The 24,842-nt window shown below is 46.7% G+C and overlaps 1 protein-coding gene across 1 annotated transcript in view; it reads left to right on the top strand.

Moving 5' to 3' along the window:
• Positions 1 to 21,508, top strand: part of CACNG3 (calcium voltage-gated channel auxiliary subunit gamma 3) — a 265,516-nt gene extending 244,008 nt beyond the window's left edge. Inside the window, exons 3-4 of the mRNA XM_068244282.1 lie at positions 17,456 to 17,596; positions 19,590 to 21,508. Of these exons, the coding sequence (XP_068100383.1) occupies positions 17,456 to 17,596; positions 19,590 to 20,107 (659 nt within the window). The 3' untranslated portion in view covers positions 20,108 to 21,508. The remainder of the gene's footprint in view (positions 1 to 17,455; positions 17,597 to 19,589) is intronic.
• Positions 21,509 to 24,842: the final 3,334 nt, after the last annotated feature.

The following is a 24,842-nucleotide window of genomic DNA, read 5'->3' as shown; positions in this document are numbered from 1 at the left end:
GAGTGCACCTCTACACCATAAGTGCTCCCCACTGTGTGCGTCTGTGCTATAGCCTCCACCGAACTGTGTGGAAAAAATGCCTGCTCACCAGATCGCTATGCTGTCCCGTTACAGACCAGCAAACACTCATATGGATGTCACTCCTCTAGTTGTTCAATCAGCAGGATTCCACATTAGTAACGATGCGCCTTGAAGTATACCTCAGAAAAAAAACGACAGCATACATAGCGTGAACCTGTCACACTTCACAATTCTTAATTACTCTCTTTGTGTAAAAGTAAGTGCACCCCCTCCTCCGTGCACACCCTTCACCCTCAGTGCCCTTGCTTCGGTTTTACCCAAACCAAAAGTACCCCTAACCGCTCACCAGATGAGCTGCTGACCTATCATGGATCAGCAACCAGCGCTTGGGTGTCACTGCCGGGGTTTTAGCCAGGTCTTTGTCACACTGTGCCTGCAGGACTAATACACATCTCTCATAGCGTAACACTTTGAAATGATAAAGAGGAATTTGAAGGTCAGGTGGAAGATCAGGCAAGGAGGATTTATCCTGTATAATTTCCAGCAGTAACTCCAACATCCACCCAAAATTGCTTCAACTGACATCCCAGAAAACCCATACTCATCAAATAAATATTATTGCAGTCGTATAAACAACTTGCATTAGCATTACGCATACCAAAAAGCATATTTTCACATACAAGGGATAATCATAGGTTGGGTAAGTGAGACAACATTGGTCACGTATAGGGGCTGCGAATGTACATAGAGCCCCATGTCCAAAAAGTATGAATCTCATATTCATAACCCCCATTACCACCTGATTCATAGACCAATAAACTATTAATCTACAAGCAGGGGAGGGGGAGAGGGGGGACTCACCAAGACATATCGGGAGAGAGAGAGGGAAGAAGGAGAATAGCAAGAGTCAGTGGGAAGTTAAGCAAAGGGAGTCAGAGAGATCTACACAGGATATTGAGATATTCCAGGACCAAAGAACACTAGATAAAGGAGGCAAAAGTGAAACCCTCATTCAGGCCATTTGGGCTGAGGGTTCCTAACCTATAAATCCATCTAGCCTCTTGTTGCTTTAATTTTTGGTCCAAGTTTCCACCCCTTGGGCCCATTCTCCACTTTTGTATAACCCAAAAATGTAAGCAAGATGGATCACTTTTATGTTTCTCTTGCCAGTGTCTGGAAACAGAGGTATTCCGTTTATGGGCGATGTCACCCAGATGTTCCAGGATTCTTTCTTTTACCGGCCTTGTCGTTTCTCCTATATATAAAAGAGAGCATGGACATTGTATTGCATACACAACGCCCTCTGTATTACAATTGAAGAACTCCAATAGGTCATAATTACGTCCATCTTTCGGGGACTTAAAACTCTTACACTTAAGGACATTAACACATGCCTTGCATCTCCCACAATTAAACATCCCGTTTAGGGGGCCACTCAGCCAGGTTTTTTTCTTTTTTATATCACCCCGAGCAGTATTAACTGGCAAGAAGGAGTGCATTAGGTTGTCCCCCAGGTTTTTTCCCCTCCTGTATGTTATAAGGGGCGATTGCGGGAGGTATTCTTTTAGCTGTGGATCTAACTTCAAAATGGACCAATGTCTCCCCAGAATTCGCTTCACATTGTGGGACTGACTGTTATAGGTACTTATCAGTCTTGCTTTTTATGCTTGCTTTCCCACTCTCCAAACTATCCTCCCTGTTTTTGGGGGTCAAGAGATCTTTTCTCTCCACTGTCCGTGCTTTTTCATAAGCGCCAACTATCACGTCTTTCCAGGATTTGACATTCATCAGTAAAATCAGTCACCCTAGTACAGTTTCTACGGGCTCTTAAGAATTGCCCTTTCGGGATACCCCTCTTCAGGGGTTCCGGGTGGAAACTATCCCACGTTAAAAGTGAATTCGTGGCTGTGGGCTTACGAAAAATCTTTGTGTCAAGGCCCCCCCTGTCATTCTTTGAGATTTGGACGTCCAGGAAGTTAATTTTTTCATCATGTATTTCGTGGGTGAAAAACATCCCAATATCATTTGAATTCAACTGTGCGACAAAATCCGCAAACAGAGATCTGGGGCCGTCCCACAGAATGAAGATATCATCTATGAAACGGCCCCAGAAAAGGACATGAGAGGTATAAAAAAGCAAGTCCTCACCAAAAACCATTTGGTCGTAAGTGTAAGAGTTTTAAGTCCCCGAAAGATGGACGTAATTATGACCTATTGGAGTTCTTCAATTGTAATACAGAGGGCGTTGTGTATGCAATACAATGTCCATGCTCTCTTTTATATATAGGAGAAATGACAAGGCCGGTAAAAGAAAGAATCCTGGAACATCTGGCTGACATCGCCCATAAACGGAATACCTCTGTTTCCAGACACTGGCAAGAGAAACATAAAAGTGATCCATCTTGCTTACATTTTTGGGTTATACAAAAGTGGAGAATGGGCCCAAGGGGTGGAAACTTGGACCAAAAATTAAAGCAACAAGAGGCTAGATGGATTTATAGGTTAGGAACCCTCAGCCCAAATGGCCTGAATGAGGGTTTCACTTTTGCCTCCTTTATCTAGTGTTCTTTGGTCCTGGAATATCTCAATATCCTGAGTAGATCTCTCTGACTCCCTTTGCTTAACTTCCCACTGACTCTTGCTATTCTCCTTCTTCCCTCTCTCTCTCCCGATATGTCTTGGTGAGTCCCCCCTCTCCCCCTCCCCTGCTTGTAGATTAATAGTTTATTGGTCTATGAATCAGGTGGTAATGGGGGTTATGAATATGAGAGTCATACTTTTTGGACATGGGGCTCTATGTACATTCGCAGCCCCTATACGTGACCAATGTTGTCTCACTTACCCAACCTATGATTATCCCTTGTATGTGAAAATATGCTTTTTGGTATGCGTAATGCTAATGCAAGTTGTTTATACGACTGCAATAATATTTATTTGATGAGTATGGGTTTTCTGGGATGTTTAAAGTTGTTGTAATACACGCTGGCTATTTGTTACCAATATTGTTTACGCGTCTCCTAGGTTACCTGAAGCCTGGAGCGCTTTAACCAATGACCAGGCTTCCTATAATGAATGTATGACCTCCTACCGCCCACGTGACATGTCTCTATGGAAACGTCCTATACACATTTCGTACTTCCGTACGATGCGCAGTGGACGCCTCCCCGCCTCGTTGAGCGTGGTTAACACGCGCACCAGAGACGGGGAAGGCGCGACCCTCTGGTTGGCTGATGGAGGTGTCAGTCATCTTATGCCTGATGACGCATAAACCCGCCCCCACTACACGCAACCACCAATCAGAGGCCAGGAAATACGGAGAGATACTTTACCTCCGTTTTAAAGCGCAGCTTTCTCCTGCAACTTCAAGTATAGGAATATGAGTACATGTAAGTCGGGGTGAGGTGTTTTTTGGCAATATGCTGTGAATGTTTGGACTTCTTTAGGAATGCATTGGCTACCATAGCTCTCTGTTCCTATTGGTTAAATATGTTGATAGATATTTCTAATGACCAATGAAATATAACTTCCTGATCTGGGAGATGGGTGGAAATCGTCCCCGCCCTACCCAGCATCCCTAGAGACCCTGACCACACTATAAAAGGAGAATGTGGACATTCATTCTCCAGCAGGCTGCCGGGTTAGGTGGCCGTTACTCTGCTACTTTGCTAACTTTTGTAAATATGTGAATTGTATATTGTAATTGTTGTGTATAGCGCTTTATCACTCTATCACTAGGATATTAGCACTCCTGACGAAGTTTCCAATTTAGGAAATGAAACATGTCGAGTTTTTGGTGTAGGGTTCACAGTATTTATTAGCGTGAACTAGGAGGATGGTCATGCGACCCAAAACTTTGTTTCCTCCAGTCCGCTGCGTTCACAGTTTACCTATTAGCTAGCAAATAGGAAAATATGTTAATGTTTTAATGTAACTCTATTAAAAGTTAAATTTTATTCTACCTTTCCAATAGGGTACATTTTTGTTTAGTAAATCTAAATCAGGTGTGTTCTCTTTTGTTTGATGTAGCTTAATGACAGAACAGTGACTGTCCAGCTGATCAAATTTGGTCTGACCACAATGAAACAACGACCTTATTATCTTTGGTGTGCCACCCCCACCCGAGACACTCATATAGCCGGCGGTCATTGCTTCATTGTGATATGCAAGCCCCTTCACCGCGGCAAGGTAATGATCACGAAGGGGGATGGGCACATGTACATGCCTTTTGTTTTTTTGTTGCAGCCGCCTGCAGTTCAGTCAGAAAAATTAGGCAGGCATGTGCACGCCCCAGAAAAATTAGTATAGCGGCCGCTGCTAGCAGCGGCCTTAAAAGTTCTGGAATCCGCCTAGAGTCCTGGACCCTGGTGGTGGTGGCGGAGAAGGCAGTCAAGCGGCCTGCAGGCAAAGATGCTGTGTGTGGGGACTGACTTAGTCTTCGGTCGTGCAATAGCCCTCAGGGATCCATGCCTTGTTCATTTTGATAAAGGTCAGGTACTGAACACTGTCATGACTTAGGCGACTTCTCTTCTCAGTGACAATGCCTCCAGCTGCACTGAAGGTCCTTTCTGACAGGACGCTTGCGGCAGGGCAAGAGAGAAGTTGTATGGCAAATTGGGACAGCTCTGGCCACAGGTCAAGCATGCGCAACCAGTAGAGCAAGGGTTCATCGTCGCTGCTCGCAGTCGCAGTGTGTACATCCACACTTAAGGCCAGGTAGTCGGCTACCTGCCGGTCCAGGCGTTGGTGGAGGGTGGATCCCGAGGGGCTACTGCGAGGCGTTGGACTAAAGAATGTCCGCATGTCCGACATCACCCCGAGATCGCTGGAGCGTCCTGTCCTTGCCTGCGTGGACTGGTGAGGAGGAGGAGGAATACTGCCAGTGGTACCTTTATTGCGTTGTACTGTCACATCACCCTTAAATGCATTGTAAAACATCATTGACAGCTTGTTCTGCAAGTGCTGCATCCTTTCCGCCTTGTGTTGAGTTGGTAACAGGTCTGCCACTTTGTGCCTGTTCCGAAGGGTCTAGTAGCGTGGCCACCCAGTACATGTCATTCCCCTTGAGTTTTTTGATACGGGGGTCCCTCAACAGGCTGGACAACATGAAAGAGGCCATCTGCACAAAGTCGGATCCAGACGTACTCTCCATCTCCTTTTGCTCTTCCACAGTGACGTCACGCAACTCCTCTTCCTCCCCCCAGCCATGAACAATACCACGGGAACGTGGAGCAGCAGAAGCCCCTTGTGACGGCTGCTGCGGTTGTTCTTCTGCCGCTGCCGCCTCTTCCTCCTCCACAGAAACACCTTCCTCATAATCATCCAAGTCTGACTCCTCTCCTTCCCCACACGACTCCTCTTTTTCCTCCTCCTCCCCTTTCTGTGGTGCCGCAGGTGTTGAGGAAACCTGTGGTTCGGCTGAAAATTGGTCCCACGACTTCTCCTGCCGTAGCTGTTCCTGTTCCCGCTCCTCCACAGCTTCATCCACCACTCTACGCACGGCACGCTCCAGGAAGTAAGCGTAGGGGATCAAGTCACTGATGGTGCCTTCAGCGCGACTCACCAGGTTGGTCACCTCCTCAAACAGCCGCATGGTCCTGCATGCATTTCGCATCAGTGTCCAGCTGTTGGGCCACAACATCCCCATCTTCCAAGATTGTGTCCTTCTACTGTAGTTGTACAGGTACTGGGTGACGGCTTTCTCCTGGTCTAGCAGGCGAGAGAACATGAGCAGGGTGGAATTCCAGCGAGTCGGGCTATTGCATATCAAGCGTCTCACCGGCAAGTTGTTTTTCCGCTGAATGTCCGCAAAGCGTGCCATGGCCGTATAAGACCGCCTGAAATGCCCACACAACTTCCTGGTCTGCTTCAGGACGTCCTCTAAGCCTGGGTACTTTGAGACAAATCTTTGCACGACCAGATTCAGCACATGTGCCATGCAGGGTACATGTGTCAGCTTTCCCAAATTCAAAGCGGAAAGGAGATTGCTGCCGTTGTCACACACCACGTTGCCGATCTCCAGCTGGTGCGGGGTCAGCCATTGCTCCACCTGTTTGTTAAGAGCAGCCAGGAGAGCTGCTCCAGTGTGACTCTCCGCTTTGAGGCAAGACATGTCTAAAATTGCGTGACACCATCATACCTGGCATGCAGCATAGGCTCTGGGTAGTGTTGGGCGAACAGTGTTCGCCACTGTTCGGGTTCTGCAGAACATCACCCTGTTCGGGTGATGTTCGAGTTCGGCCGAACACCTGACGGTGCTCGGCCAAACCGTTCGGCCATATGGCCGAACTAAGAGCGCATGGCCGAACGTTCCCCGAACGTTCGGCTAGCGCTGTGATTGGCCGAACGGGTCACGTGGTTCGGACCCGAACGCGCTCTGATTGGCCGAACTGTCACGTGGTTTGGGTAAATAAATACCCGAACCACGTCATATCTCCGCCATTTGTCTGTGGGTTTAGCTTTGGGTAGGCAGGCAGGGTAGTTCGCGCTCCAGCCACGCTAGCCAGGGTCCCCCCTGTCATTGTGTCACTGCTGGGAACAGTAGTACACCGCTTGCTCAGCCACACTATATAGCATTCTGTTTACTGCCACTCTGTGTACCTCGCTCAGCCACACTATATAGCATTCTGTTTACTGCCACTCTGTGTCTGCTGGGAATAGTAGTACACCGCTTGCTCAGCCACACTATATAGCATTCTGTTTACTGCCACTCTGTGTACCTCGCTCAGCCACACTATATAGCATTCTGTTTACTGCCACTCTGTGTCTGCTGGGAATAGTGGTACACCGCTCGCTCAGCCACACTATATAGCATTCTGTTCACTGTTCTGTGTCTGCTTGGAATAGTGGTACACCGCTCGCTCAGCCACACTATATAGCATTCTGTTTACTGTTCTGTGTCTGCTGGGAATAGTGGTACACCGCTCGCTCAGCCACACTATATAGCATTCTGTTTACTGTTCTGTGTCTGCTGGGAATAGTGGTACACCGCTCGCTCAGCCACACTATATAGCATTCTGTTCACTGTTCTGTGTCTGCTGGGAATAGTGGTACACCGCTCGCTCAGCCACACTATATAGCATTCTGTTCACTGTTCTGTGTCTGCTGGGAATAGTGGTACACCGCTCGCTCAGCCACACTATATAGCATTCTGTTTACTGTTCTGTGTCTGCTGGGAATAGTGGTACACCGCTCGCTCATCCACACTATATAGCATTCTGTTCACTGTTCTGTGTCTGCTGGGAATAGTGGTACACCGCTCGCTCAGCCACACTATATAGCATTCTGTTCATTGTTCTGTGTCTGCTGGGAATAGTGGTACACCGCTCGCTCAGCCACACTATATAGCATTCTGTTCACTGTTCTGTGTCTGCTGGGAATAGTGGTACACCGCTCGCTCAGCCACACTATATAGCATTCTGTTTACTGTTCTGTGTCTGCTGGGAATAGTGGTACACCGCTCGCTCAGCCACACTATATAGCATTCTGTTTACTGTTCTGTGTCTGCTGGGAATAGTGGTACACCGCTCGCTCAGCCACACTATATAGCATTCTGTTTACTGTTCTGTGTCTGCTGGGAACAGTAGTACACCGCTCGCTCAGCCAGAGTATATAGCATTGTGTTTACTGCCACTCTGTGTACACCGCTCAGCCAGACTATATACCATTGTTTACTGACACTCTGTGTACACCGCTCAGCCAGACTATATACCATTGTTTACTGACACTCTGTGTACACCGCTCAGCCAGACTATATACCATTGTTTACTGCCACTCTGATTCTGCTGGGAACAGTAGTACACCGCTCGCTCAGCCAGACTATATACCATTGTTTACTGACACTCTGTGTACACCGCTCAGCCAGACTATATACCATTGTTTACTGCCACTCTGATTCTGCTGGGAACAGTAGTACACCGCTCGCTCAGCCAGACTATATACCATTGTTTACTGACACTATATAGCAGACTATATAGCATTGTGTGTACACCGCTCAGCCAGACTATATACCATTGTTTACTGACACTCTGTGTACACCGCTCAGCCAGACTATATACCATTGTTTACTGCCACTCTGATTCTGCTGGGAACAGTAGTACACCGCTCGCTCAGCCAGACTATATACCATTGTTTACTGACACTCTGTGTACACCGCTCAGCCAGACTATATACCATTGTTTACTGCCACTCTGATTCTGCTGGGAACAGTAGTACACCGCTCGCTCAGCCAGACTATATAGCATTGTGTTTACTGCCACTCTGTGTACACCGCTCAGCCACACTATATAGCATTGCGTACTCTGCCAGTCAGTGTGTATATTGCTGGGATCAGTAATACTCCACTCACCGTCAACCACTATATGAGCTCAACATGAGTTCCCCAGAGACCTCCGCTGTGAGCAGCACTCCCAACAACAGCAACAGCCAACGCCCCACGCAAGCTATAACATCCACCCCAGCAGCCAGTGGTCAGCAGCAGCCCTCCCCGGAGGAGAACGTTGTGTCCATCAGTCCGTCGCCAGAGCGATTCATGAGGGCTGCCATTGAGGAGATGATGGGGCCTGATGTGGAGGAGGAGGTCTGGCTCAGGCCAGCATCCCAAGTTAATGTTGAGGACGATGAGGGGTCTGTGTCTGGGGATGTTGGGGTGGCAGAGGTGGTGGGTGGGTCAGACTCAGGAGAAGAGTTGTATGATGAGGATGATGATCGGGACCATCTGTATGTGCCTCAGAGTCCGACCCCGGAAAACATGTTGTATCGTGTGTTTAGGTACTAAAATCTGCGTTCCCTCCCAGTAGTGTTGGGCGAACAGTGTTTGCCACTGTTCGGGTTCTGCAGAACATCACCCTGTTCGGGGTGACTATATAGCAGACTATATAGCATTGTGTTTAATGCCACTCTGTGTACACGGCTCAGCCACACTATATAGCATTGTGTTTACTTCCACTCTGTGTCTGCTGGGAACAGTAGTACACCGCTCACCCGCCACTGTATAGCATTGTGCTCTGTGTCACTGCTGACAATAGTGGTACACCGCTCACCCACCACTGTATAGCATTTCTGTACTGCCACTGTACTGCTGCCAGTCAGCGTGTACTTTAAGGATAAGTGAAATGAGGAAGAAATCCGGTGAAAGAGGGAGGGGCAAGGGAAGAGGTGTTTCCCCTGACGGTTCACGTACAGGCCACAGGGGAGCACCCAAGAAAACCCACTCAATACTGCCCATGTTGTCCAGGACAACAACCCTCACAGATCCAAAAGAACAGGACCAGATAATTACTTGGATGACCTCTCAAGCGTCCAGCAGTGGGTTAAGCAGCACCAGCACATCACGCACGAGGTCCGAGTCCTCAGCCAGTTAAAGTCTGGGCTTTCTTTGAAGACTGCACTGAGGATGTTACCATGGCGATTTGCAAGGTGTGCAAGACCCGCCTGAGCAGGGGGAAAAGTATTAACAACCTCTCCACCACCAGCATGAGCCGCCACATTCTATCCAAACATCCCACTCTGTGGGCAAACGCGGCAGGACAGGGTACCACCAGCAACACTGCCTCCCTTGGCTTCACCAGACTCACCACCAGACCCGCCTCAGCAGCAGCAGTAGCCCAGCCATTGCGTGGTTCACAACATTCACAAACATCAGACGATGCTGACACTGTCACTTTCCGGACTAGTGCTCTTGAGGTCTCCCAGTGTTCATCAAACACAACAACCAACAGCCCTTCGGTGTGCAGCGCTACGGTTGAGTTGTCTGTCTCTGAGATGTTTGAGCACAAGAGGAAATTGCCAGCAAATGACCCCCGGGCCGTGGCAGTAACAGCCAGCCAGCATAGCCAAGCTTCTGGCCTGCGAAATGCTGCCATATCGAGTGGTGGAGACAAACAGCTTCAAGGGCATGATGTCAGTGGCCATCCCACGTTACGTGGTTCCCAGCCGCTACCACTTTGCGCGCTCTGCAGTGCCTGAGTTGCATGAGCACGTGGTCAGCTAAATAACCCGAAGCTTGAAGAATGCCGTTGCCTGCAAGGTTCACCTCACCACTGACACCTGGACGAGTGCGTTCGGCCAGGGTCGATACATCTCCCTTACCGCGCACTGGGTGAACCTTGTGGAGCCTGGCAGCGATTCCTCACCTGCTACGGCGCGGGTGTTGCCCACGCCGCAAACAGCTGGATAACAACAGCAGCACCTACCTCTCTGACTCCTTCTCCTCCAACGCATCTCAAAGCTGTACCTCATCCGGAAATGCTAACCCAGCACCAGCAGCAGTAGGATCGTGGAAGCAGTGCAGCACAGCTGTTGGCATGCGTCAGCAAGCGTTGCTGAAGCTGATCTGCCTTGGGGATAAGCAGCACACAGGGGAGGAAATTTGGAGGGGAATAAAGGAACAGACGGATTTGTGGCTGGCACCGCTGGACCTGAAACCGGGCATGAAGCTAGACACCTGGCACGAACTGGCAATGTACGCAATAGAGGTGCTGGCTTGCCCGGCAGCCAGCGTTATGTCGGAACGCTGTTTCAGTGCTGCCGGAGGCATCATCACAGATCGGCGTATCCGCCTCTCCACAGAAAATGCAGACCGTCTGACTCAAATTAAAATGAATCAATCCTGGATTGGAAACGACTACGCAACACTCCTGGACCCCAACCAAGTAACATGACCGATGAACATCTGGGATGGTTTAGCGTTTCCGGTCCCTGTTTATTGAACCTCTCATCTGTATTACATTTATGACTGCATGGCGGCAAAAAGCATTGCTGCTATATCCGCACGCTTTTTGTCCTCATGCAAGGCCTGGGTTGTTGTGTCTCACAAAGCGTGGCCTTCTCCTCCTGCGCCTCCTCCTGTTCCATCACGTGTGCTGCTGCTGCTGCTGCTGGGTTACCGTTGCCGGTCCCTGTTTATGGAACCTCTTATCTTTATTACATTTATGACTACATGGCGGTACAAAGCATGCTATCCGCACGCTTTTTGTCCTCATGCAAGGCCTGGGTTGTTGTGTCTCACAAAGCGTGGCCTTCTCCTCCTGCGCCTCCTCCTGTTCCATCACGTGTGCTGCTGCTGCTGCTGCTGCTGGGTTACCGTTGCCGGTCCCTGTTTATGGAACCTCTTATCTTTATTACATTTATGACTACATGGCGGTACAAAGCATGCTATCCGCACGCTTTTTGTCCTCATGCAAGGCCTGGGTTGTTGTGTCTCACAAAGCGTGGCCTTCTCCTCCTGCGCCTCCTCCTGTTCCATCACGTCTGCTGCTGCTGGGTTAGCGTTGTCGCGTGGTCCCTGTTTATTGAACCACTTATCTTTATTACATTTATGACTGCATGGTGGTACAAAGCATGCTATCCGCACGCTTCTTGTCCTCATGCAAGGCCTGGGTTGTTGTGTCTCAAAGCGTGGCCTTCTCCTCCTGCGCCACCCTCCTCCTGTTCCATCACGTGTGCTGCTGCTGGGTTAGCATTACCGGTCCCTTTTCCTGGAACCTCTTATATGTATTACATTTATGACTGCATGCCGACAAAAAGCATGTTACCTGTGCAAAGAAAACAGACATTTCCCGCATTTAAAAGACAGTTTTCCCTTTGAAACTTTAAAATCGATTTTCTCAAAAACTATAAGCTCTTTTTGCTAAATTTTTTTTTCCTCTTGTACCCACTCCCAAGGTGCACATACCCTGTAAATTTGGGGTATGTAGCATGTAAGGAGGCTTTACAAACCACAAAAGTTCGGGTCCCCATTGACTTCCATTATGTTCGGAGTTCGGGTCGAACACCCGAACATCGCGGCCATGTTCGGCCTGTTCGGCCCGAACCCGAACATCTAGATGTTCGCCCAACACTAGCTCTGGGGAGATGGGGCTGTGTAGCTGGAGAGGAAGAGGAGATGGCAGCACCGCTACAGTTCAACTGACACTCAGCTGAGGAGGAGGAGGTTGACAGCGAAGAGGATGTAGCTGGAGGAGAAGGAGAGGAGGTGGCAGGAGGCCTGCCTGCAAGCCATGGAGGTGTGACAAGTCGGTCCGCTGAACAGCCACGTACTCCCTGCTTGCTGCCATCGGTCACCAGGTTGACCCAATGGGCTGTGTACGTAATGTAGTGGCCCTGCCCGTGCTTGGCAGACCAGGCATCCGTGGTCAGGAGGACCCTTGACCCAACGCTCTTCGCAATAGATGACACCACTTGCCTCTGAACTGCACGGTACAGTTTGGGTATGGCCTTTCGTGAAAAATAAGTGCGGCCTGGTATCTTCCACCGCGGTGTCCCAATGGTCACAAATTTACGGAAAGCCTCTGACTCTACCAGCTTGTATGGTAATAGCTGGCGAGCTAATAGTTCCGCCACACCAGCTGTCAGACGCCGGGCAAGAGGGTGACTGGCCGAAATTGGCTTCTTCCGCTCAAAGACTTCCTTCACGGACACCTGGCTACTGCTGTGGGCAGAGGAGCAGGAACCGCTCAAGGGCAGAGGCGGTGTGAAGGAGGGTGGCTGTGAAGGTTCAAGGGAGAAAGTGGATGAAGACGATGCACCTGAAGGAGGAAGAGGAGAAGGAGGGTGGTTTGTCTTTTGAGGGGTGCTGCTTTTCCTCAGGTGTTCTTCCCATAGCTGTTTGTGCCTTTTCTCCAGGTGCCTTCGTAAGGCACTTGTCCCTACGTGAGTGTTGGCCTTTCCACGGCTCAATTTTTGGAGGCAGAGAGAACAGATGGCTTTGCTCCTATCTGAGGCACACACCGTAAAATATTTCCAAACTGCTGAGCCCCCCTGGGGTGATGGCACTATGGTGGCATCAACAGCTAACCTTGAAGGGCATGTTGGCTGGCTGGCCATAGCTGACGATACATGGCGCCGGACACTGCCCCCAGCTGTTTCTGAGGACGAGCTCCCTCTGCTTCTATCATGGAGTCGTCTCCTCCTACTCCTCTCTGGCTCCCCCTCTGAACTGTCCCCCTGGTCATCTCCTCTATTGGGAACATACGTGACATCCGTATAATAGTCATCATAATCCTCCTGCCCAGCTTCGCTTTCCTCAGACAACTCCACAACTGCACCAACTTCAGGTGGTTCATCATGCCCCTACTCACACATTACGTCCATACTATCACCACCTAACTCAGACGTATGAGGTGGTGTACCTGCGCCTTCTTCTTGTTGTTGCAGTAGTGGCTGGGAATCAGTGATTTCACCACCACCACCACCACCAAATAACTCCTGCAAAGTGTCAAATGCAGCGGATGTGGTGCTTGTCGTAGCGCTGGTGGCTGCGGGAGATGAGGTGTTTTGTGTTAAATACTCAAGCACGTCCTCACAATTTTGGGAAGTTATGGCACGTGCCTTCTTCTGAGCACTGTACTTTGGTCCAGGTCCGCACGAAATCACAGCAACACCACCTCGCACAGACCTGCCAGTGCCAGGTGGCCTTCCTCTGGGTCTGCCTCTACCTCTTCCTCTACCTGGTTTGTCCATTTTGTCCATCTCGGGGGGAAGCTAGGTATATGCAGTGAGGTGAGTTCACTCAACAGAAAAGGTAGATATGCAGTGAGGTGAGTTCACTCAACCCAAAGGTAGCTATATATGCAGTGAGGTGAGTTCACTCAACCAAAAAGTAGTTAAATGTGCAGTGAGGTGAGTTCACTGAACACAAAAGGTAGCTATGTGCAGTGAGGTGAGTTCACTCAACCCAAAGGTAGTTATATATGCAGTGAGGTGAGTTCACTGAACACAACAGGTAGTTAGATGCAGTTAGCTGAGTTCACTCAACGCAAAGGTAGTTATATATGCAGTGAGGTGAGTTCACTGAACACAAAAGGTAGCTATGTGCAGTGAGGTGAGTTCACTCAACCCAAAGGTAGTTATATATGCAGTGAGGTGAGTTCACTCAACACAACAGGTAGTTAGATGCAGTCAGCTGAGTTCACTCAACACAAACTTAGTTATATGCAGTGAGGTGAGTTCACTCAACAGAAAAGGTAGATATGCAGTGAGGTGAGTTCACTCAACCCAAAGGTAGTTATATATGCAGTGAGGTGAGTTCACTGAACATAACAGGTAGTTAGATGCAGTGAGGTGAGTTCACTCAACCCAAAGGTAGTTATATATGCAGTGAGGTGAGTTCACTGAACACAACAGGTAGCTATGTGCAGTGAGGTGAGTTCACTGAACCCAAAGGTAGTTATATTTGCAGTGAGATGAGTTCACTGAACACAAAAGGTAGCTATGTGCAGTAAGGTGAGTTCACTCAACCCAAAGGTAGTTATATATGCAGTGAGGTGAGTTCACTGAACACAACAGGTAGTTAAATGCAGTTAGCTGAGTTCACTGAACACAAAGGTAGTTATATATGCAGTGAGGTGAGTTCACTGAACACAAAAGGTAGCTATGAGCAGTGAGGTGAGTTCACTCAACCCAAAGGTAGTTATATATGCAGTGAGGTGAGTTCACTGAACACAACAGGTAGTTAGATGCAGTCAGCTGAGTTCACTCAACACAAACGTAGTTCTATGCAGTGAGGTGAGTTCACTCAACAGAAAAGGTAGATATGCAGTGAGGTGAGTTCACTGAATGCAAAAGGTAGCAATATGCAGTGAGGTGAGTTCACTGAACACAACAGGTAGTTAGATGCAGTCAGCTGAGTTCACTCAACACAAACATAGTTATATGCAGTGAGGTGAGTTCACTCAACAGAAAAGGTAGATATGCAGTGAGGTGAGTTCACTGAATGCAAAAGGTAGCTATATGCAGTGAGGTGAGTTCACTGAACACAACAGGTAGTTAGATGCAGTCAGCTGAGTTCACTCAACACAAAGGTAGTTATATGCAGTGAGGTGAGTTCACTCTACAGAAAAGGTAGATATGCAGTGAGGTGAGTTCACTCAACTTAAAAGGTAGTTATATGCAGTGACGCAAGTTCACTGAACACAAAAGGTAGTTATGTGCAGCGAGGTGGGTTCACCCAACACAAACGTAGGTGTATGCAGTGATGAGGTGGGTTAACTAAACACAACAGGTACTAGTAGTAGGTAAATGCAGTACTGGGTAGGTAGTACAATGTGCAGCTCCCTGTCACACACACAGGTGTCACTGAATGTGCTGCTGAATGCTGGTGGGCTGCTGGCAGTGGGACACACACAGTATGAATTAGCAATGCTGTCTAAGCAACACAAGTGTCTCACACACACAGGTAGTCACTGAATGTGCTGCTGAATGCTGGTGGGCTGCTGGCAGTGGGACACACACATTATGAATTAGCAATGCTGTCTGAGCAACACAAGTGTCTCACAAACACAGGTAGTAGTCACTGAATGTGCTGCTGCTGCTGGCAGTGGGACACACAGTATGAATTAGCAATGCTGTCTAAACAACATAAGCGTCAGTTTCAAACACAGAAAAAAAAATTGATCACACGAGCAGGATGAGCTCTGAAAAGAGCTTTTCTTGGGCGCTATTATAGCAATAAGATTCAGCTAAGCAAGCTAAGAAGGCAAGAGCCTGACTAATCTGTCCCTAGGAGAACAAGCCTGCAGCAGCTGTCCGTATTCTGTCTCTAGCAGGCTCACGAGTGAGGCTAATGGCCGCCGGAGCCTGCCTTATATAAGGGGGGGGGGGGGGGCTCCAGGGCTTAGTATAGCCGGATTGGCTACAATGCGCCTGCTGACTGTGATGCAGAGGGTCAAAGTTGACCCTCATAGAGCATTATGGGGCGAATCGAACTTCCGGGAAAGTTTGCCTTCGCCGGCGAACCACCTGAAGTTCGCCTGGAACCGTTCGCTGGCGAACCGTTCGGCCCATCTCTAATGTTGACCTGGCCCTTGACCGAAAAAGTTTGGGGACCCCTGATCTAGAAGCTTCACAGACCCTTGTAAAGCCCACTGCTCCAGCGCAGGGTCCCTCTTCATCTACTGGCCATGCTACCAACTGTGGACATGCACATCCAGCTGGGCATGCTTAAAGAGGAACTGTAACCAAGGATTACACTTCATCTCAATCAGTAGCTAATACCCTCTTTCCCATGAGAAATCTTTATCTTGTCTTAAATAGATCATCAGGGAGGTCTGTGTGGCTTACCACAATAACAACACCAATAAGGTACAATGGAAATTTTATTAGCACTAGGCAATGCGTTTCGTGAGTTCAAAATGTCTCACTTCATCAGGCCAAAGTTCAGTGCCTACAAATCAGTATAGAGGATACTCAATATAAATACCCAAATTCACTTTGGTATAAAATATACGATTTACACATATAAAAATATGATATAAAAATTTACATAGTTAAAGGACACATCCGAGCACTGTAAAAATAAAGCTTGCCAGCTGTCCTGTGCTCTCACCATAGCTCCACTCCCCACCGGAGGCCAGGGATCCCCTCCGGCGCAAAATGCCAACTGCGCCTGCGCGAGCAGCTCTCAGAGTCGTGCTGACGTCATCCGGACTGTACTGCGCAGGTGCAGTAGTTCTGCGCCTGCTGGAGCAGTGCTTTTCGGCGCGGCTAGATTTGGGCGCAGCCGGCGCCGCCATAGACTATAATAGGAATCAGTCTATAGCGGCATTCAGTGAGTAACGTCGGGGCCGTCAGGAGACGGAGCCGAGGTTGCTTAAAAAACACAATAATTCGGCCTCCAGCAATCGCTGGAAGCTGAATTATTTCATTCCCCCACTATCCATAGCGACCTGGAGGGGGAATAGTAATTAATACGGCCCGAACTTGTGCAGAAGCAGGATCAGCCATATACAGGCTGTATCCTGCGCCCAAGTCTACCGGCGCCGATTTCAAATGAACTCGCGCCTGTGCAGTACAATCCAGTTGAAGTCAATGTGACTCAGTGAGCCCCATGGTGAAGCGCAAGCAGATGCCGACCTGGTGAGGTCGGCATCTGCACCGGAGGGGACTGGGAGCCACCGGAGCTTCGGCGAGGGCACAGGATGGCTGCAAGGGGCTGGAGAAAGGTCCAGGTAAGTAGATTTTTATTTTTATTGTGCTTGGACTTTCCCTTTAAGTAAAACATTGCCCTGCGATATAGGTATCATAGGGCAAAGTTTTACCTATGTATATTTTAAACATTTTTGGATTTTAAACATTTTTGGATTTTAAACATTTAATGTAACCTGGGCGCCTCTCATCCCGTTTGTGTTTACACCCCTCCCTCTGGGGGGTGATCTCCTGTAGCTTTTATAGCTAACTGGACCCCTGATCAATTTTTCCTGAGAGAGTAACCGACATACGCGGTAGCGCCTGTACTCGTGTGGAGACGGTTATTCTCCAAAAGCCTTCATTTGATGGATGCTCAACTTGCAACCCAATTTTGTGAGTACAACAGCCTCCAATTGACTTTCTGTCTTCTAATTTGAGCGTACTGCACCATACGGGCTCCTGGTGTCTCTGTGTTTATGTTAAAAAAATGTTATTCTTATCCTGCCTAAAGTCTTTCTTTTCACCCATTCAGGTGCTGTCCGAGCCTCAAGCATCTTCCCCATCCTTAGTGTGGCCCTCCTTTTCTTTGGAGGTTTGTGCGTGGCTGCCAGTGAGTTCTATAAGAATAAGCACAATGTCATCCTGAGTGCAGGAATCTTCTTCGTCTCTGCAGGCAAGTGTTTCCAATTCAATAGATCAGAGGTAACATAAAGTGTACCTGAAGGAATGCTGAAAGTATTAAGCTGTGAATATGTCCATCTAGTGGAAAGCTGGTACAACCTTGCTGCTGATATTAGTAATATTCATTTGTCTATTGAAGTAACCCCCTCCATTAAAGGACAACTGTCAAAGTTAAAGGGGCACTATGGTGAAAAATTGTAAAATTTAAAATATGGGGAAACATAGACAAATAATAAGTATGTTTTTTTTTTCCAGAGTAAAATGAGCCATAAATTACTTTTCTCTTATGTTGTTGTCACTTACTGTAGGTAGTAGAAATCTGACAGAAGCGACAGGTTTTGGACTAGTCCATCTCTTCATGGGGGATTCTCAGGGATTTATTTATTTTCACTTAGTGAATGGCAGTTGCTCTGTCCAACTTCCAAAAAACTGTGTAGGAAGCAGGGAAGCTGGCCAGCATCATTGTGTAAATCCTTTTTAGGGAATATCTCTGTAAAGAATAAAAGCCTTGCTGAGAATCCAGTATGAAGAGATGGACTAGTCCAAAACCTGTTGCTTCTGTCAGATTTCTACTACCTACTGTAAGTGACAGCAACATAAGAGAAAAGTAATTTATGGCTCACTTTAAATTTTAAAATTTTTCGCCATAGTGCACCTTTAACTAAAATTCTGAATGCTACATATGTTTCCAGTAATTACTATCAAATAGCAATACAAAGGCTTTTTTTTCATCTTTTCATGTTTTATATGAAGAAAATGACACTTACAGAGAACAGTTCTCACTGTGGGCATTACTATGGAGGACTGTGTCCAGCATATCCAGCACAGACACAATCTTCAATGGCTCTGATACTGTGACTGGAATCTGTTAAAAATGATAGAAAGCAGAAATATAGCTTCAAAAATGTGTGTAAATAATCATCAGCTGAAGCTCTGTGTCTCTCATTGCCAGCGCCACCAGTGTAAAGTAAACAGTTTACAGCCAGGTTACAGTTCAGCTCTCCCTCCCCTCCTCCAATGCCAACATAAAATTGTTACAAAACAGCTGGTAAACAAGGCTATTTTTCACACAGGCTGAGCTGAGAGACCTCGGAAAATCATTTCAGTGTTGCTGGCTAGAAGCTTTATGTGGGGTTCACAGAAAAACAGTTTCTTTGATAGTTGCTCTTTAATCTTGACACCATGCTGACTGCCACAGTATGTCACCCCAAGTTTAATTTTCTCCTCCAACCACAGTGTGGTATCCAGGGGCGTAACTACAAATCATAGGGCCTCCCAGCGAAACTTTGATGGGGCCCCTTAATGTTCACAACCCTTCCCTTGCCTCCCCTTGGTGACCCTCACAGCTTGGAGGCCAAGCTTGCAAGGTTCATAAAACAAGTGTGGCCATTAGGAACTTCACACCCATAACAAGTGTAGCCACAAAAACACCTGAAGTATCAGAGAAAGGGAAGGTTAGTAGTTGGGGCGCTCCCACACCTCTGGGCCCCCACAATCTTGCAGGGGCTGCTCCGCCATAGTTACACTCCTGGTGGCATCATACCCTTTCCACCCTCCCCACTGCTAATGAATGGATTATGGGGGGAAGGGTGGACAGAAGATGACATCACCAAATGTGGGTATAATAATTTAGAATGAGTCGGAATCAGGCGGCATAATTACTCCTTGGCGATCAGAAGCAATTCTAGGTCTGCACATGTGCAGAAAACCCCAACTGACGCGACTGAACCAGTTACCGGGGCTGATTGCGGCTGAGTGGCAGACCGCGGGAGGATGACAAGGACTCAGATGTGCTTATGGGGCTGGAGGAAGCCCCGGGTAAGTATCAAATATTTCTTTGTCTAAGTCTCTGGTACACCACCAAGAGTACGCTGTGACCCAAGGAAGGATATGTTTGCATGAGTATTTCTGATGGGAAGTAGCAGTATTTCACCCAGTTGTATTTTAGGCATATTTTTCCTTCAATCTGTTTTTCTGTGTTGCAGGGCTAAGCAACATCATTGGAATCATTGTCTACATCTCAGCCAACGCTGGTGATCCTGGCCAAAGTGACTCGAAAAAAAGCAACTACTCATATGGCTGGTCCTTTTATTTCGGAGCCTTGTCATTCATCATTGCAGAGATGGTCGGTGTCTTAGCCGTGCACATGTTCATTGAGAAGCACCGACAAATAAGAGCTAAATCACACTCCGACTTTTTCAAGAAATCCACTTTTACCCGGATACCCAGCTATAGATATCGCTTCCGCCGACGTTCTAGCTCCCGCTCCACCGAGGCCCGTTCCAGAGACCCTTCCCCCGTTGGTAGGACTTTCAATCCCATTCCCACCAGCGACATCTCCCTCTATACATTATCTGCCCGCGATCACACCAAGATGACTGCTGGTTCTTTACTGAACTCCGAAAGGGAGCACAACTTTCTCCAAGTCCACAATTCAATTCCCAAGGACTACAAAGAATCATTTCATAACACTCCTTCTAACAGGCGCACCACGCCCGTTTGAGACTCTTGGCCAACGAACTAAGGAGCCTGTGGCATCATTCAACATGGAAGGCATCTCAGAAGAACACAGAGATGCCCAATGAAAACATGCCTTTCAATAAAACCAGAAAAGATAGAGAGGCAGGTTGTACACAAACACAAATCACATCACTTGCTGTTCAGAACAACACTACACCAGAATCAAAACAAGGATCTGGTTTGATGACTCGTAATTTTACAAAAACTTTAGAGAGATGGAAAGATTGTATGTTATTTAAGTGCTTGTGTTTTAGGATGAATTAGGAAGCCTTTAAGTTCTTCTCGGTATGTCTTGAAGGTGTAGTATTACTACAGGCCTCGTATTTACAAGGGGCAGGTAGGCTGCACACTTTTAAGCTTTTTAAAATCGTGGTTTAGCACATGCATTGTAACTGACAACCAAACCAGCCAATCAGTGAGTACAATTCGAAGCTGATGCGCCATCAGCCATTTTTACAAAACATTTTACAAAGAGTCTTATGAGATTAGTATATTATAAAGAAATTATACCTTTTATCACAAAATATTTATATATTTTTTTTCTAGTTGACTTCCAAAGGTGGCTACAGAATTGTCAACTAAGCTAATGATTGTAATGTTAAATATAGCCCTTAATGTTGTAGAGAACTTTATTGAGATAAGCTCAGAAGCACGCAAAAGTGACAGATTGTGCACAGATTATATTGATTCTGGAAGCACAGTTTACACAGAGATAGGCAATGATTTTGAGATGCCTCACAACTCGAGCTGTTAGCGTTCATAATTTCTTTTATTTTCAAAAACTGTAAGAGGCAACTTGTGTGCTCTGAATATTAATGCCTGGTGCTTTCCCCCACGCAAGTTTGGAGAGGATTTTAAAGTGCTGTTTTGACAGGTGTGGAGGTGGTGAGAAGTATACTGTATCCATGAGGACTGTCTTAGCCAATCCAAGAACTCGGAACCAATGACTCGGTGTCACCTTTTTCAGGATGGTGGGCAGAAAGAGGCATTTTGATTGGAGAACACAACCATCTTTTTCTTCCAAGCTGCAGTACCAAGACTACCGGAGGAGGGACAGAGTCTGTTCCTCGGTTATCACATATTAGTTAAAAAAGAAAATAGAGCATTTTAACAAATTAGATAAAAGTTTAATGATCATGGTCTCCCTGTATACTGGCGATGGGCAATGATTAATCCAGGACTGTTTCACAGTAGCACAGGAGACCGGGAGATACATCCATCCAAATACAGTTAAAATATTCGGCGAGGATTCAGAGCAAGGAAGAGGTCCCCACTGGAATACTGGACAGTAATGACTATAAACAGGAAGACATTCATTCAACAAAGACAGCAAGCTACATTTTTTGGGTTATATAACCAATTATAATAAATAATAGCAACCTTTTCTGTGTCATTACTTAAAATGTTGGGGTTGATTCACAAAATGTGGAGGAGAGGAAGACCATTGGATACAAAGGAGCATAGATTTGTAAAAGGCGCCTGTTTAAGATGGTGCAGGATCGCGGTAGTAGAATATCAGTAAATTTGCTGACATTCCACTACATTCATATAGTAAATATTTTACGATGACCCATCCCCTTCCTAATCTCACACATAGCTCCCCAATGGTGGTCCCTAACCCTCACACCCCTAACCCCCAACCCCCCACCCCCCCCCCCCCCTCCCTCGGTGCCTAACTCTTAACACCACCACTACCCAACCCCACCCATGTGGCTAATCTTGACTCCCCAACCCGCAATGTCATGTTTAAAAGGGCGTTCCAGGCACCTTTTTACCCCATTAGCATCTTCACACACCATCCACCCATGGTGCTGCACTCCCAGCATCCTCTTCTGACTTCCAATCACATTATTACATTACATGTGCAACCCCATTTAGTGGTGGAAGAGGGGTAATAGAAAAGGCTCTTCCATCACCCCCCTTCCACCACCAGGTTGCGCTGCACCGCTGACACTATCTTCTGAGCCCCAATCATGTTATTATAGTCAGAAGAGGATGCCGGGAGTGCGGCGCCGCCGGTGGATGTAGAGGAAGCTCGTCCAGCATCTGGGACAGGTAACTATAAAAAGCTCCCTGCACCACTCTGCATAGCCTGCATAGGCTGCCATTGCGGCAGAAAAAAATGGCACCATAGCCATATAAAGTTTTACTTTATGTGGCTGCTTAAAGGTTAAACAAGATGCATCTTGCTTCATTAACAACTGCTGCTACTAAGAACTTTTCACATGGGAGGCTGAAGGTGGTGAATTCACCATCTGTCAGCTACTCCATTGCACCAGTCAGGCACTTGGCACTTGCGGGAAAGAGGCCCCACCCCTCTGGAATCACATTTGAGCACTGCCATGCTCTGACGCAGCATGTTGCCATTCTCTGCTACTGGGTGACACCTCTGCATGTCAAGTGCAAACACACAAATGGTGTTACAAACGCTGCCACTTGCATATTAATGCATTCAACTAATGAGGTGCACTCTGTTTAGGAGTGACTATTACTGAGCGAAAACAGGTGCCTAACTTATAGGGAACCTGAAGTAAGAGTTATATGGAGGCTACCATATTTATTTCCTCTGCTTCTAATATTTTTAGCCATAGACCCTGAACAAGAATGCAGATCAGATGTTTCTGACAAAAATATGACAAGTTTACCTGCATGTTTGTTTCAGGTGTGTGATTCAGACACTACTGCAGCCAAAGAGATCAGCAGGACTACCAGGTAACTGGTATTGTTTAAAAGGAAATAATTATGGCAACCTCCATGTACCACTTGCTTCAGAGCCCCTTTCACAAGGCTTGTTTCTTACTGGTAAAAGGAAATCTCAAAAGTCTAGTCTCTCAACCATTTCCCCATTAATCTGCTAAACTGTTAGTGCTCAAAAGACATACTGTACATGAACTCTAAACCCAACATGTTTCATCCATTAAATGGGCTTCCTCAGGGGTAAATGCAAGTTGTGGTATATACAAAACATACATGCAGTGATACGGAAAGATATAAACAGCAGCCTCCAGAGTAGATGCAGGATAATTCAGTATGTAAATGTATGCAGCATGAATATGTACCAAAAAAGGGTCTGATTTGTCAATTTTCAAGCAGAATAAAATTGCATAAGAATTTGCATAAGCCTGCATAAGCTCGTAATTATTTAGTTGTCATTTACAATCCCTACTTGTGACCTCCTATGTGGAAATGCGTTAAGTTAATAAGGCCCTTCAGGTTAGGGAATGGAGCTCAGGAGCAGAGATTGCAGACGGGCTGCCATTCCTGGGATCCAGAGGAAGAGAAGCGATTGTGGTGAAGATGATTTACTGCTATTAATCTTTAATCAGAGGGCATCTGCAGCATGTAATACCCAATTCCTGCACTCTGCTGTATATTTTCCTAAGCCCTGGAAGCCTGTTGTTTTCAAAGCTTTAAATGGGCTTTAACAGTGGGTACTGAGGTTCTTAAAAATGGCTATTTGTGAAAGAATCTGTATAAGGTGACATTTTCATAGTACTTCATTCTCCACCAGTGCCTGACTAATGCTGCATTCAAAGTCACATTCAAGGAATACTGACAAGAAATTCAATCATCTCCTAACTACCAAATTACCAGGCTGACACGGTCACTGTGGAGTTTTTTGTTTATATATGAATATAATCAATATATATTTTCTAGTATGTCATATGATTGTTATCAATCTCCTCTTCTGGCCCTATCTGCAGGGAGGAGCACTGCATCGATTTCTAACGTCACAAACTACCTTTAGGCCTGGAACCCACTACAAAGCGCTATCACTAATCGCAATCGCTAACATTTTTCATTAGTGTTTTGTAAGCGATTTCATGAGCGTTTTCTGGCCATTTTGGTAGCAATTTTAAAAAGTGTAGGCTTTTTGCCAGCGATTGTGTAGCGATTTGCTATTAGCGGTTTTAATTTTGATTGGTCCTTTCAATTAATTTTAATTTTTTTACAGTGTGCAGTAATTTAAAAACGCTAGCAAAATCGTTCTGTATATCGATTCATGAGTGATTACGCCAGCGTTTATATACTTTACATTGCAGAAATGCTAACGCAAAACGCTAACGCTCAAAAATGCTGCAAGTCCTGCGTTTGCGATTTTGGTAATCACAATAGCTCCAGTGGAATTTGGCCCATCCATTAACATTAGCTAAGTGCTTAGGGAAATCGCTAGCGTTTTGAATCTCTCCCTAAACGCTCAAAAAATCGCTCTAGTGGGTTCCAGCCCTTAGTGCCACATAGGAGGGGCGTTATCTAGAGACCACCATGGCACTGGACCTTCCCAGGTGGTCCTGGAACACGAGGAGAAAGAAGCAGTCATGTGATCATTCTTTCTTTACTTTGATTTACTTACTTACATTAAAAAAAAATATATATTTTCAATTAAAGGAGAACTTCAGCCTAAACAAACATACTGTCATTAAGTTGCATTAGTTATGTTAATTAAAATAGATATGTAATATAATCTCTTACCCACCCTGTTTTAAAAGAGAAGGCAAATGTTTGATTTCATGGGGGCAGCCATCTTTTTCATGGTGGAAGCCATCTTTTTGGTTGAAAGGAGGTGACAGGGAGCATGAGACACAGTTCCAACTGTCCTGTGTCCTGATCACCCCTCCCAGCTGTGCGCACTAGGCTTCAAATCTCAAATTTAAAATTAAAAAAAAACAAATTTGCACCAAAACAGCATGAGAACAACAACATCAGAAATCCCATCA

This window comes from Hyperolius riggenbachi, chromosome 7 (genome assembly GCF_040937935.1).
Source record: "Hyperolius riggenbachi isolate aHypRig1 chromosome 7, aHypRig1.pri, whole genome shotgun sequence".
NCBI lineage: Eukaryota > Metazoa > Chordata > Amphibia > Anura > Hyperoliidae > Hyperolius > Hyperolius riggenbachi.
This window is presented reverse-complemented; position numbering and strand designations above follow the sequence as displayed.